Source organism: Gavialis gangeticus, unplaced genomic scaffold, assembly GCF_001723915.1.
Source record: "Gavialis gangeticus isolate Ggan-Ray unplaced genomic scaffold, GavGan_comp1, whole genome shotgun sequence".
In the NCBI taxonomy this organism is placed as follows: domain Eukaryota; kingdom Metazoa; phylum Chordata; order Crocodylia; family Gavialidae; genus Gavialis; species Gavialis gangeticus.
This window is the reverse complement of record NW_017729033.1, coordinates 71,862,684-71,878,809: the sequence shown is the minus strand read 5'-3', so window position 1 is coordinate 71,878,809 and position 16,126 is coordinate 71,862,684. Positions and strand designations below refer to the sequence as shown.

Below are 16,126 nucleotides of genomic sequence, written 5' to 3'. Positions count from 1 at the left end.
TGTATAAGCAGCAAAATGTGTCAGCGCAAAGAAAATGGCAGCGGGGCACTTTTGAACTAAAACATGTTGGAGCTGCTTTAGTTCAAAAATGCACCACCGCCATTTTCTGTGTGATGATACACATTTCACTGTTTATACAACTGTACACAGCACAGCGCAGTGCATGTCAGCTTGCATGAGGAACAGACTCGATTAGTCAAGTCTGCTCCAAAGCAGCAGATCTCTGGCGTGTCATGGGACAGAAAGGTATGTGTATAAATGCCCACTGTTTTTATTTACACCTGGAGTTTTACTGGGTCATTGTGCTACTTGTTACTTACCTGAGCCTTGTCTGCTTCTTTCTTTGACCTGAGGAATAGCACTTTATGCCTGAAAGCGTGCCTCAATTTTTCTCCCAACATGCAGTCAGTCCAATAAAAGATACCGCTTACAAAAATCTGTGCCTCCTACACATTTCCTGGACTATCAAGATTATACCGTCACTCCAATGCTACCTTAAAATGAACAAGTCATTTCCTTTGCAATTCAGTTTGTACGAAAATGAGAACAAGAACTCTCCTTTCTCCTTAGTTCCCTCCAATCCTCTGTTGCTTTTAGTTTAATAAAACTGGATCTTCATTACAATATATGTCTGCTGAGCATGAAGTTCTCTTACAAAACGGTTTCACTGGGAAGAGAAGAGTTCCCTAAAGATTTCTCTTCATACATTTTGAAGTTTAGCATTTGTCCTGAAGAATGTGGTTTTGAAACTAAACTTTTTTGTAAGATCTTTCTGGGAATAACTTAATTATGCAGACCTTTGTTGAAAACACCCAGGTGCTTATTATTGTGCAGATGTAGTTGTGGATGAGTGAAGGCCACTATGGGCCAGATTCTATTCCACCTACTGGGCATCTAAGTAGATTTAAGAGCCAATGTGCAATTCTATTTCACCTTGTTCAAATCCCTAAAAATTCATCAATGCATCTACTTTGTGATACACCTTTATTTAACCCTCCAGATTAACTCATGAGAAAGCAGCAAGGAATAGGAAGACCCACCCACCTTTTAAACTGGCTGCTTTTCAAGGACATAGAACAGCACAGAATAGGATCACACGTGGGGCTGAAGTCCACTTATACACCTAATAGGTACAACAGAATCTATCCCTATGTGCATGAACAGATGCAATGATTCCTTTGAAAAGATTTTTTAAAATTTTATACAACTTAATTTTTGACAATTAAGAGTTTAAACCAACTATCAAAAATGCAAATTGGATATCTAATCCTTTAAGATATCCTTCTCCACCCTAAATTGCTGGAGACTTATGGGGACGGGCTTTGTTTTTGAGGACACCTATTCAGGTGCTGAGGTACCACCCCCCAATATAAACACATCAATTTTTTAAAGCTGCTTTATGCTTACCCTCTGGAATTCCATTATGAGGATGCTTAGGGAGGTGTATTCCTTAGAAATTAATTCATGCATGACAAAATGCTCCTGCACAAGTATCCTGTGCATTTATATGTTGACATTTACCTAGCTTTACAGCAGTTATTCTGTGATAAAAATCTCATATGCTGAACTACATTGTGACATCTTGTACCTACATTATGTTTTGTAAAATGTGATCATCAAATAATGAAATATTTCATACTGTTCATTTTTACTTACTTTTCACATAGACGCTAAATGTTATAGAGGAGTTGGCATCAGAATTGGATGCAAGAAATGTGTACGTGCCTCCTTCTGTTCCTTTTAATCGGGTAAGGTGAAGCTCATTCACATAGCTGTAAAAGAAGGCGGCATTAAACGCTGCTAGGCTTATTACTTACTGGGGATTTATCTATGCAAGAAATCACTGCATAGAAAACTAACACATCACTTCAGAGTGCACTAATCTGTGCTAACTATCTATACAGACACTCAGTCTAAAGTATCTTTGTGTACGATAGTCTACTCCAGTGAGGAGTACAAGTGTCTACACAGGGAACCAATCCAGACCAACTCTGTATTACTTTGCACCTTCATTTACTATGTTGTAACTTCCCCACATAGACAAGCCATAAGGGTAAGAAAGAACAGTTGCTAACATGGTGCAGTTAACTTAAAAGATATTCTGAATGTAAATTAAACAGATTGTTTGTGTCACAGTTTATGTTCTAAACCAAGCTCTACCATATTTAAAGCCCAGAGGGCTGAATCCTACCCTTGCACAAAAAGAAAACCCCACTGAGAAAATGAGCCAAAATGTTTTGCAGCAGTACATATATATTATGGGTACATACGCACTCTGGGTTCACAGCAAGTACTCAACCTTGGAGCACAAACAAGTGTACTAGGAAATACACTCAACAGGCACAACAGAATGAACACAAAGACCATAACTGGCACAAACTAGGGAGCTTTTATGTTACCATCCACAATTCAATGGCAGTCAGAGCAGCAAAAATGGTGGTCCTGGACCACAGAGTTGGAGGCATGAATCACAAAGCACAATGAGCCTATACCCCAATCTGTCACAGAAGCATTGACTGGCCATTTCTCTTCCCCCAGTCCTTTTGGGATTGGAAAAAACAGAATTTTTTTTGCATCTCTTCACCTTCACCTTCTGTGGAAAGATTCCAGTATCTCTCATGCTTACAGTCATTCATATTACCTGTTATTGCCCAAATCCTTGAAGCGGACAGAATGATCAGATGAATTTTGTAATGTTTCATTCATATACATCCACACTTGTTCTTCAGGTTTTGGATATGCCTCACAATAAACAACTAAATTTAGATTTTTTCCAGCATCTATGACTAACGTTGTTTCGTTCGGAGTAGACAAACTGACAAATCCTTTATCTGATGGTAATAAGAGAAACAATTTTAAATATTTTTTGCCCATTTTTTCAGTATTGTAATACACCATTCACTACTACTAAGGCTGTGATCCATCAACCTATGAAACAGGAACCCTTGTTTTAGAGGTGGTGTGCTAAAGCCAACACCACTAGATATACACAGAAATAGATGACAACTTAAGAGTCAAACGTTGAGAAATCTCCAGCTGCTTTTACCAGAGTAATTTAATCTTCTGATCATAAATCTGAATATCCATGCCTTAACTCCTGGGAAAACTTAAGTGTGTACTTAACTTTACTCACTTAGTTAAATCTTTCCATAATCACAGTCCTTGATTTGTTGCTGGCTAAGAAATATAGAGAACAAAAGCAAGACAAATTGATCATTTATGACAATGAATTTAATGCTTCAGAATTTAATTTTTTCACTGTCATGTGTAATTAAGAATTGCATTACAAATGAAGCAATTACAAGTCATAATTAGAGAAAAAATGTTGCGTCCACATGTCTAGATACAATCCTCACAAATGAAGGCATTTCTGTTCATCTACTGCTGTGTCTTAATCCTTAGCTTGGCAGATACCATTTATCACCATGAACTTACATTCTGAAATATCACAGACAGCAACATCTTTACTAAGATGGTTTTCATTTCATTAATAAATCCATCAACCTTAATAGTACCCATTTTAAAAGACAAATTCTTCAATCCTACATTAATTCATCTGTGCACTGCCAGTTTTGGTCCATCTGACAGAGAAACTGTGCTATGAGAAAACTTGTTTGCTGGTAGCTCATGTTCCATAAAAGTTATCACACAAGTTAGATCTTAGCTTACAAGGTGCTTTGCCTATTTGGACCTTTGCTCATGAATAGCCACACCAAAGTCAATAGCTCTGAGAAGTGCAAATCACTTCTGCAGATGTTCCAGAGAAGGCTCAAACCCCACAGGGGACAAGTATGATAAAATCTGCTCCTGAAGGGAGAAATTAGTTCGATGCTAAAACATGAGGTTTTTTTCCCCTTCCCAAATTCAGTTTTTGTATACCCTATAGAAACATTCCATCCTTCTTTGAAGCTAAGTTTAAGATTATATATAGAAATTTGCAAATAAAATTCAGTGATTAAGCTGCCAATACCCAAAACAGATTTTTAGAAACTGCTTATATGTTAGATAATCAACTTTAAAAAAAAGCAAGACATTTACCAAAATACATCTTATTTCTTCTACGCCTTTTAGCTAACATAAAAAAGCATATTAAAGTAGTGCCTGACACATTCAAAAGGATCTGTCAGGTATTTTATATATATGACTTCTCTGATGTAGAGAGCTGACACAATAAAGAAAAACAGTAGCCTGTCTGACAATTCATAGTAAAAAAAATAAATCCAAAAGAGGCTGTTGGATTTAAAATAGTTGACTGGGGGTGGTTAACTTGCTCTTTGTGGGGAGCAGTGGAAGAGGCTTTATTTGTGAGATCTCTGAAGCATATTTTAACAACTTTTAGAGCAGCAGAAGGTTGGTCCCCCTGCTTTACCTATGGTAGGTTAGGATGTTAAGTATTCTGTTGTGTCAGGGCTGACTGGATGGTTTTGCTAGGAGGTTAGACAATAGATTTGTACAGGATGGTTTGAAGAGGGATGATGCTGCCTCAGGCAAGGAGTTGGATTAGATGACCTGTGGAGACCCTACTTCTCTATGATTGTATGAAAAACTCAAGAAATAATATTACTGCCTTGAAAATAAAAGATTCTAGCTTGTAACTAATACTTAAAAATTTTGGTTTTATAAAAACAAATCATATAGGTATTTTTCTGACTGAAAATATTTTCTGGGTTTTATAAAGTCATTCACACTTAATTAAATACAACACAGGGCAAGCCTGCTTTTTTCTGTATTTCACAAAAATATCATGAGTGATTCAGTTCTGCATTTGCATTCTTAGTAGTAATAAGAAACATTGTATTAAACAGCCGCCCTTCCTTTATTATAAACACTCATAACCAGCTTTGTTTCTTATACTGGAATCTAAGGAAAACATGCATCAAAATGATCAGCCAAATCTTCATCTAGTATAAATAGGTTAGTGGTACTAAAGTCAGTAGAACTGTGCTGATTTGCACCAGCTAATAATCTGCATCACAAATGTATTGCATTTTTGCTTCTTTTGAAGCAGTAGGGAGAGCCATGAAAAGCAGATTTGTAATGGTATATTTTTGACTGAAAACCTGCTTTTAAAAAGAACAAGTGGATGTCCAACTAATCACTATATAATGAAATACTGAGGTTTGATGGCTATATTCTCTTCAGTTTCTACATCTTTTGAAGCTGAGGAAATGAAAATATTTCAGCCAATTACAAAGACTTGCTTAGAATTCTCTTGCTAACTATGCTAATATGTCCCTAATCAATTTAGCAAATTAGCACTTATGGTGGTTTTTAATATTTAAAAAGCACTGCATGTCATAAAATTTAATAGACAATATTTGAGGTCTAAATAGTCCTTTCAATGCAGCCAGTTAATAAACAAAGCACAGTAAGAGTATTTGTCTGCTTTTAAGTCCAACGTCAGTAAATGGGACTCTCCACTGACTTCAGGGAGCTTTGGACCAAGGTCCTATTTATTGTAAAATACATAGCAACTACAAGGGAAATAAACTCTATTCTTTTTTTATGTGCCAAGATTTCTCCCAATTAGGACTTTATTTAATAAAGATAAATATGTGCCTTCTCCATCAAATGACACATTAGTGTGTCCAATAGATCTAACAGAAAATCCTGCAATGGGCTGCTAAAACTATTCAAGCGGAGGTGTAATATTAAGGCAAACTTCTGTAGGATTAGTAATAATTCTGCATATTAGCAAGATGGCTTGAGGCAAGAACCATAGTTGGAGGCAAAGTTCCAGCATACAGTTCCATTGTAAAGTGGGTAAGAAGATGAAGAAACGTAAATTATGAGCTTCATTAAGATTAAATTAGTTTTAAAATTGAACTAGTTAAGAGTGCATGAACCAGAGAGATGGAAACACTGGAAACTCATATTAGATAGAAAAGCAAACCATTGACATACCTTAAGTTATAGTAATTAAAGAAGAAATAATACTCAAAAAGACTTAATCTTTTTCTTTCAACACAGCACCAAAGTACAATACATTTTAATAAAAGCCTCTATTAGTCAATGTTTTAAAAGGTGAAGGTTGTAAAGTTTCTATAACTGTTAAAAATGTTACATTTCTCCAAGAAGTATTTACCTAGAACATTCAAGGTTACTGTGGCTTTGGATTTTCCGAAAGCATTTTCTGCTTGGCATATGAATACTCCAAAATCATTAACTCCCACTGAACTGATGCTCAATGTTAATTTCCTTACATATCCATAATCACCCACATTCTTGCTTTTGCTTGAAACATTCTGTTGGTAAAAAACAATTAACATCTAAAATACTGTGTATGCAGTGTCTTTCCTAGATAAATTAAAAATAGAAGTAATTATAACTTCACTATATTAATATTCATAACTTTAAACCAGAATAATAAGGCATCATGACAAACCTGTCACTGGATCTTCTCCATACATAACAACTACATGATCAGCTGTCCTTGAAAAATAATGCACTTCATAAAACTAAATTCCCTTCCCTTTGTTCTTTATTTTCCCTCTTCATCAAAACTAACTCATACACTCTTACAGTGTTGTGCTTCACTGTGTTCAACTTTATAAGATCATGAAAACTCTCAACCCAAATGAGTTCAGTGGGACTTGAGGACACACAGCACCTTGTGATTAGATTTGTAGCTCCTCAGGCAGGAAATCCAATCTGTTCACATGTTTACAGAGTGCCACATGAATAGATATGAGCCCCAGTCAAAGTCAAAATCCAAATGTACCCAAGTATTGATATTTGTTACACTGGTGTCATGCGGGCCAGTCAGATTGGGTTCACTTTGGGTAATTTTCTAATACAGTACCAAGAAAAATTCAGATTCTGCAGAAAGCAAGCTTCTACTTACAGTAAACTAGTTCTAGTTCTTATGTATGGAGGGTACACTGCTACCCTTTGCGTTGACCTTGTTTAGAAGCTGAGCATACTACAGAACATGATATCTGGACTAAAGTGAGATGCACCATTCAAGAACATTTTAAGGTGCTGGTTTTAAACTATGAAATGCTAAGTTGTTTAAGACCCAGTTATAGGAGGAACCAGTTCTCTTCACGATTATTCTACCACAGCTGGGCTCAATATTAATGCTCTGGCTGGAGGTCCCTCAAAATAGACAAGAGATGCTTGTTAGGATGCTATGTATTCCAGAGAGAGAGAGAGAAACTCCTTACATTTTTGTCCTTGGTCTGGCAGAATCTACATTTATTAACTTTCTGGGCAAACTGAAGGTTTCCTCTCAAGTACTTGCTATGTTGAAGATTATTTCTAGGTGCTAGGGCCATAATTAAAACATTATTTTAGATGGGTACCATCTTTTTGTGGAAATCACCTATTAAATTGGGAAAAAGTACACATGGATATTAGATTAATTCAAGCTCAGTGCTGATTTATTTTTCATTTTGATTAGTTAATGAAAAGATTTTCAGTTTTTGGAGTTGCCAAAGATGAATTTCATATATTTAAGAATGCTCTAATTTCCCCTTTCTTATCATAATGATTGTGTATTTTAAGTAGGAGTTAGACTATATAGACAAACTTGCTTGGAATAGATTTTTCTCTCAAAAGCAGCAACAACTATTACCAATCATGAAAGAAGTGAATATTTTTTACTCTGACCTATTCAGGACAAAATGCAATTTTGCCTCTATTTAAATGCATTAATATTTTGTTTTCTAGCTGTTCCAGTATAAAATTTAATTTGATATTGGACATTTACAAGATCACATCCTCTTGTATTTACCAAACAAGACTGAAAGGTCAAACTCATTTGGGAAAAAATATTTTCCATGTGGATTTTTATTCATAAAAATATGAAGCAGCCAAACATGAAAAAGTGGGCAAGAAAAGACCTCAATCTTACCACAATCAAGCAAAAAAGAAAGAAAAGAAAAAAAGAAAGTTCTCAAATGAAAGATTTACAAATGACCTTGGCATGCTACCAAAAGCCCCATCTGCAAGTCCCATACAACCAGCATGTCATTTAGGCATTCATAACCTCTGGAACCATGAGCTAGGATTTCCCAACAGATAAGCACTTAGTGATAGAAATTCTGCCAGCACCAATGGATTAGCTAGAAATGGCATGGGGAACCCAAGGGAAATAGTATCCAGCACATATTGCCTGAGGTTATGTGATTTATCTAACATCACAATATCACAGAAGCCTTTTTTTTCTTTGCACACATGGACTGCAAATTATATATTCCAGTCATTACCATTAACAGTAAAAGACCTGCCAATTGGCATGGGAATGTATGCTGCAGAAGCAGTAGAAACTCTTCATAGGAGCTTTTAATTCATTTAACTGACAAGATGTACCCTGAAGAGTAAACATGTTGTAAAAAGACAAGCCAGTGACACCAGTTAGACCCTTTTTTATGAAATATATTTTAATATACAGTTGCTAGACTATACTGAATTTCTTTACAAGAAGTTGGCAATGCATACTTTGTGTAGGGAGAAAAAAAATCACTTCTGTTTCTAAGAGCTTCTATTTGCCAAAAAAGTTTGGTAATGGAAGTTGGTAATTTAAGGCACTCATGAGCTACAGCCAATATTTTCAAACATGTTCACTGGTCTGCTCTTTGTTTTTTAGAACAAAAAGGTACATTATGTAATTTAGACAAATTAAAAGCTCCTATAAAAACTGACTGCTACTCCTGCAGCACACAATCTCATGCTAATTGGCAGGTCTTTTACTGTTAATGGGATGTGTAATTGACAGTCCATATGTTGATCCCTTGCAGCTACTATTCACTTTAATGAGATCTGAAAGTGCTCAGTAGTTCTGATATCCTAACATAGTTGCCTGATTTTCAGATTTAACTTCATATGCTCAGGTTTGCTAATACTGGCCACACAGCCTACCCCTGTGCTGTTACAAATAAAGTAGTAAAGTAGAAGGCATGGTAGGTTTGCAACTTGTAGATTAACCAAAGTAGATATAGTGAATATATACCCTGCCTTCTACTTGATGTCAGACTAACATGAGGCATTTACAGACATGCTCTTGGAGGTTTGTGTGTGTGTGTGGGGGGTGTGCTTTAATTAAAATAGTTCTAAGAGCTGCGGTAATTAAAGCACCCAGAGCATCACATGCATCAGCATCCCCACGCTGAAAAATGGTGGCAGGGACACTTTAACTAAAGTTCGTTTGACAAGCTTTAGTTAAAGCATCCCCACCGCCATTTTTCAGCACAGATGCTGATACAACTCATGCTGGAGACTGCTCCAGCATATGTATAGGAGCCCATGGCTATTTACACCTCTTTTCTCATAGTGTAGTGAAGCCACACAGGAGGGTCCCCAGTGCACCTCCCATCTCTGCATGGTGCTGTAGGAACAGAACAGTCCTGCCCTAACTAAAAAGGGCAACAGACTGAAACTGGCTGAGTGTCATGTTCTCAAAACACTGCTTCAAAGATGTTCTATTAGCAAGTATATTACCAAGGTCCCGTTGTTCTTTGAACTGCATTTTGCACATTAGTTAAGACTGAAATGAACTCACCACATTTCTATGAGTCCAAGGCTGAGTCCAAGAGGCACTCACAGTGCTATCTATATCATTTATTGTGCATGCAACTTCAAATTTTTCTCCTTCTTTGAGAAGCTGGGTTTGTTTGGATACAGTGACATTTGGACAGGCTCTGGGAACTGAAAAACAATTTAAGAGTACATTATTTTTCATTACCTTCACAGCCTTTGAAAGGGATTAAAAAAAAACCAACCCAAGTAATTAGCCTCCCAGTGAAGTCTGAAACCTAGAGGTCCTCTTTGGCTTTTGCTCCAAGAATATTTTCATTTCTGTCCCCTTTTGAACTATACTTAGAGTAAGGAAACACTTACTGAATTTTTGCTGTTTGCATGAATAAACTTGGACAATATTTAACTATCAACTATGCATTTGTATTCTATTACAATAAAATGTTATAGTCTACAGCTAAAAAAGAGATGCTGTTAGAATTATGGGTACTATGGAATTATAAAGCAAAATCAAATATAATGTTTAAAATATAACATCTACTTGTTAGTTTAGAGTGACCTTCTGTTCCCTTTCCGGTCATTTAAGTATCTGGTCATTTCAGTCATCTGCATGGCATTTTTGGTCATTTAAGGTGCCAAGAATGACACTTATATACAGGTAGGAATTCTATTCCTGGTTCTACCACCTACTTGAAAAGAAATCTAGGACATGTAAAACTTCAGAGGGACACCTCAAAAAGTAATATATTTAATGAATCTCTCTACTAGGAAAGGCTATAGAGGCCAATAAATAATCAGATTGGTTCTCAACTAAATGACATCTTCCCAAGCATATTTTATAGTACCCAAGAGACAAGAGGAAGTTGGTATAGAATGGGAATACTTTTGTGACATGCTAACAGTTAATGAAACACAACAGTACAATAGCAAAATAATAAAACATCTGAAAAGCCCTGGCTTCACAAACTGAAATAACAATCATCCTCAGTTTCCAAAACACTGCTTATAAGGAAGCCTGATACTAACATTTAATATTAATCATAGTAAGGAAACTTTTCCTAGGAACACGATTTTCTGTATCAGGCAATTCTTTAATCACACAAAAAAGTCTGCATAACTGCACTTGTTATGCAAACTGTTTAAATAACTGCTCAACAAATTAAGCTTTTTATTTAAGTACTAGTTCTTCTGCTTGATAAGATAACCTTTCAAAAGTAAGCCAATGGACTTGTATCTGCCTAATTTTTCAGGCAACCTGAAACAATAACTAAAATAAAACTGGAAACAGCACTCTTTTATCTTAATGGGTCCTTAAATCTAATGGAGAGCAATTGTAAAGTGAACCTCGTTACCTGTTTTAATGTTGTTTATATTAGCAGAAGCATTAAACTAATATGCTACCACCAGTGATACTGGAAGTGAAGATGCATGTTAGAACCCTGTGCAACAGAGCAGAAAATGGCCATCAACGGTTATTGGGGTGTTGATTAAGAAATTCAACTATTCTACCTTCAAATTTAAAGCTGCATCTGGCTGAAAGGGTAAAAGATGCAAATCTTAACCAATAGCAAAAGCTTCAAAATATAAAGTGTCATCTTCCATGTCTTTGAGTGTCAAAAGCTTGACTTTTTTTCAATTTTTCTAATTTAAAAAATGGCAGTCTTTCCTCCATCCCTATCCCTGAAACATGTGGGCAATGCTGTTATGCATTTCTAATGCAAAGTCTGTAAGCCAGTGAAACTATGGAAGCAGCAAGCAATAAACTAAATTTACTACTAAGATATGGGCCTCACTGAGGTTATACTGAATATACTATGTAGTTCTATGTTTCATTCATTAAAAACCCTTTATTTTGAAATTTCATTTAAAGCTGCTCAGTGAGCACAGACCAGAGGTCAAGGACAAGGACATCACAGGCCCCACCAGCACATGCTAGAAGCTTTAAGCACTCAAAGTGGCAGTGGAGAAGGATGCTCTATCTAGATAATACTTCAGAGTCCCATGAACTCTACAGATTCCTTGCAACTAGCCAGCTGTCAAATGCACTAAGTTCTCTGGACTCTGTTCCCGCACCTACTCTTCCTTTTAAAATGCAGCTAGGCATACAGGAAAAAGTTTGGGAAGAGGTGACAGCTTGGATGGGCAGTGCTGAATAAGGTCACAATTCCAGCTGTTGAAAAGTGAAGCTCTGTCACTTAATTTATATCTCATATGTTATATGAGATTAGATCCTTGACTTATGGTTCAAATGACTGGGAATGTGCATTCCTGAATTCCACCTGCTACTGGCTGATGTGTAATGTTAGGCAAATTATTTAAATGAATCTATAAAATGTGCATCAAATACCTGTATAATTACCTCACAGAAACACTGTAAAGGCTTACTAGAAATGGTCTTCAAAAAGTATAAAGTTGACATTGTCACAATTTAGACATGTAGTATAATAATTTCCAGCTTGTGATACATAGAAAAAAAGTGGGTATTCCATAAACATGGGGAAACGGATTATCTTCAAAACTAAAAAGCTAAATTATATTCCTATCAGGTACTTAGGTGGATTCAGGCACCGAAGTGTAATCCTATTCCACCCTGCCTGAGTCCCTGGCACACAGTTAATACAAAAGGTGGGTGCTCACTGGATCATATTAAGTATGGGTGGATTTACAAACTCAAAATCACAACTGTTGTTTAACAGTGATACTTCCTCAATCTAGCAATGCATAGAACAGCTGCAACAGAATTTTTGGCAGCAAAATTTTGGACAAAAAGCATGGTTATTATATGAAGAAACATGGCACTTATTTATTAGATGTACATGCCATTCTTCCCAACCATCAGTTTCTCTTGTTCTAATCATCACATAGACAAAAGGAAGGTGATCAGGTTTATTCACTTAGCAGGACAGTCATGCCCAAAGACTACTGAATAATGGGTTCTGTTGAACTTTTAACAGAGCAAATAAATTAAAAAGCTAGTGTCCAATAACTATCTCAGGACCAGAACCTGATTTAGAAAATCCTGGGTCCTCACATTTCTTTGTAGCTAAATGAAAGTCAGTATGGACAAAAGCACAGGACCTTCTGAATTGTTTCAATGGCAAACATCATGTGATACCCTCCTGTCCGCTTGAAGCTTGCTCCCCCTTATCAGAAAATTCTCTCAAGCTGTTGCCAAAAACTGTTTAGGCCTGTATTTAGAAATTATATTATTATGATTTAGAATTATGTGATTATGATTTAGTTTATGAATTATATTATTATAATTTAGAAATATATCTGATTTTATTATGTGAAGAATCTAATAACCCTGAAATTGACATAATTTAATGAAAGCTTTCCATGAAAAGTTCTATGAAAAGGAAAACATTCACATTACTAAGGCATTCATCAGTGTGTCCATATGCATACAGAATATTTCAAATGGCTTACCTCCTCTTACATTCAGAGAAATCGGTTCAGACATTATCTCACTTCCATTCTTCTGTACTGAGCACCGGTAGCATCCTTTGAATGATCTCTGTACAGTTTTTATGAGGATTCCTTTGTGGGGATCAGGAACAAGTTCCATACCCTTGGGCAGCCATGGGCGATAACACATTTTCAGAGTGAAATTTGACACATCTGGATCTGTCAATGGACACACCACAAGAACATCTTCGTCCTCTTTGGCATAGGTGAGAGAGTCAACAAGGAAGAGGATGTCTGGATCTAGAAGAAAGATAAAAATCTGTGAGATAGACTGCAAATGTTAAGGTTCCAAAAACCTTATCTGCCACTTTGCACAAAGAATACATTAAGCTATACACTGAAACAATAAACTGAATAGTGCAGTCATGTTTGCCTGAACAAAACTGCTCGAGAAACCTTAATAAAAAAACAATTTAAATATTTCAGGTACCACTATAAATGTGTGAAGTAATTTTAGAATTCAGTCATTTAAAAAGTTAGTGCAAAAACCCTTATTTGTTCAGTTTAAAAAAAAGGAAATTACTTTTTTACCTGGTTTTTTGCACAGCGTAAAAAAAAAAATTAAGGTCACTCCTGAGCCAAGAACAGGCCTGTAAGTTTTTGGCCCAAAGGCGAATTTTCAGAAATTTATGACCAAGTGAAAGCTGAACAGCAACCTCAATTATGGTTTTCACTTCTCTAAAAAGACTTAATCTAAATGAACACACATTGCAAAGGAAACCCCAAACTTACAACTTCTCTCTCCTTAAAATATTGGGGTATTTTTAGGTTACTAAGAAAAACCCTAAAGCAGACTCTGGTTTTAGTTTACATGTCTAGATGGCAGTTACGTATTCATATAACTGCTTTTTTTGGTACTGGCGCATAGCTCGGGATTCAGATCTGGGTGTACAAGTATCCATTCACCCACAGAGCGTGCTCAGTAGGGCTATGGTCCGGCCAGGTATGCAGTACCATAGCGCTGCATGTTCACCCAAACATGCACATAAGGCTGGGTAAGTCCTAAAACTGTAGCAATACCCAAGACTGGGAGGGGAAAGGAGGAGGATGGCCTCTGGGAGTCCAATAATTCAGTGGCTACGACACTTGCTCAGGAAGTAGGACACCCAGATTCTAGATTTTGCCTTACCCAGAAGGGGAGATGCAGAACTTGCATCTTTTGCTTGCCAGCAAAATGCTCTAACCCCCAGGTCACAGGTACCCAGATACCTTACTAGCCCTCCTCTTCAAGCTGACACCTTGAACAACAAAAAGGGAAATATGTAGGGAAAAAAGGAAGTAAACAAGTCAGAAGTTGTGTGGCTCAATGAGAGGGTTACTGCCCCAGATGAGAAGAGGCTCTGAATTCTAGCCTAGGCCCTTGCTTCTAATGGGGCAGAAACTTTCTCTACTACTCCCCACCTATTTTATCCAATTAATATCAAATGCAAGGTGGAGTGGATCAGCTTTAAGATGAGGGCTAGAAAGGGGTCCTGCAGGCAGGTTCAAACCCCCTCAGGAAGAGGAAAGGGGGGTCTGGAACTCAGATCTACTGCTCCCCAGGCAAGTGTCCTAATCACTAGGCTATTAAGCTAAAAACTAGCAAGGAGCCTCCCTCCTCCTCTTCCATTTCCTTCAGGCAAGTGTGCACAGCAGGCAATTCTGTTTTGCTAATGGGTGAAACAGAATCTGAAATGATACATAAGTACTAAACCACATGTGTATATAAGAACACCCTACTGAAAAATTAAGAAGTATCAAGTGACACACTCTATAAAATGTTTTGTGCCAATCAAATGTGAAGTAATACGTAATGTACTAAATATTTTTTATGACTAAAGCTGAAGTTCATGTTGGCAGCCACTTCATAACTGTGTGTGGAAGGACACAAGTGACGCTGAGGTTATACCACTAGTTGCCAGGGAGAGGAGGGCATAGGTTTAACTGTGATTTTTCCTGAGTTGCAGAAAACTCTAAGAACTGAACACAAAAGAAGCTCAGGTTGAAACTTGTACTGTATACTACTGACAAAAATGTAGAAGTAAAGCAGGTCTGAATGGGACCAAAGTCTGATGTCTTGCATTAAGAAAGAAATGGTTTATAAACAGGCGAGTAATTTAGGTTATGTCAATACCTCTTCTATAGAGCTCTCAAGTGCACCAATCAAGAAACATAACCCTACTAATGCACTCTCACTTGGCACATGCTACACTTGGAAATGAAGCCACATTTGCTGCTGTAGCAGTGTCCCTCAAGTTCTTAACTTTGAGCTCTTCATCTATGGCCTGCCTGAGATACCCAAAGGTAGGTATCCAAAGGCAGCTTCAGTGCCTGATTTTTTTGGGTTTGACACGTGGAGAGCAGGAGCTGGTGGGCTGGTCATGTTCTTGGTTAGGGGCATCACAGAAATGATACAGACATACCCATAAAATCTCAGCATTAAAATTCTCCTGAATTAGAGAGCTCACGTGAATCTCTTGGCTAGTAAAGGCTTAATCAGTCAAATTTTCACAGTCAGCTTCAACCTGGATGAGTACAGGTATAACAAGATTCCACAAAAACAACAGCCTGGGATAGAGGAAAAATGAGCAAACAGCTGGTTCACCAAGAGCTGAAACAGGTGTCAACAACCAAAATGTGGGGGTGAGCAGAATTACCAAGGCTTGATCCTCTGCAATCCTCCTAGTACACATAGAAAGGAAAGACAAAAGTGGGAGGGCATAAGAGGATCTGTCCAAGGGCATTAAGACATTTAAAAAACTACTCTCATTCACCTTCTTTACTTCCCCACCCGTATGTACATCTCAGACAGTGGAAGCTCAGCTAACTTTTACAACACAACATGCTGATTTGCTTATTATTGCATTCACTCAATGGAGCAATGGTAATGCCTTTTGATATTGCTCAGTCTAAGAGGACTGCTCTACATTATATTTACTTGAAAGAGAGTATTACTTGTTTCCTTCTACAAAAGGAAGTTGGATGCTCCTCCTGCCGCAAGAGTGGAATAGGTGGCTGACAGACAATGAGTTTACATAATTTTTGCTGTGAAAATAAAGAAAGTGTCTTGTTACTGGACCCTTGCCCTGAAACATTGAAGATAAGTCTGCATTACCTCTAGTTCCACAGGTCCTGACAAGTCTGGTGGCCCAAATATACTTTATATGCAACTGTTATTTCAATGCCCATGACTATTGAAACA

General features: G+C 37.1%; 1 protein-coding gene across 1 annotated transcript in view; it reads right to left on the bottom strand.

Annotated features, from left to right (window-relative positions):
• KIT (KIT proto-oncogene receptor tyrosine kinase) overlaps positions 1-16,126 on the bottom strand; it is a 132,340-nt gene that overhangs the window by 59,856 nt on the left and 56,358 nt on the right. Inside the window, exons 3-7 of the mRNA XM_019525864.1 lie at positions 12,907-13,185; positions 9,503-9,648; positions 6,086-6,245; positions 2,642-2,831; positions 1,657-1,772 (exon numbers count right to left, since the gene is read on the bottom strand). Of these exons, the coding sequence (XP_019381409.1) occupies positions 1,657-1,772; positions 2,642-2,831; positions 6,086-6,245; positions 9,503-9,648; positions 12,907-13,185 (891 nt within the window). The remainder of the gene's footprint in view (positions 1-1,656; positions 1,773-2,641; positions 2,832-6,085; positions 6,246-9,502; positions 9,649-12,906; positions 13,186-16,126) is intronic.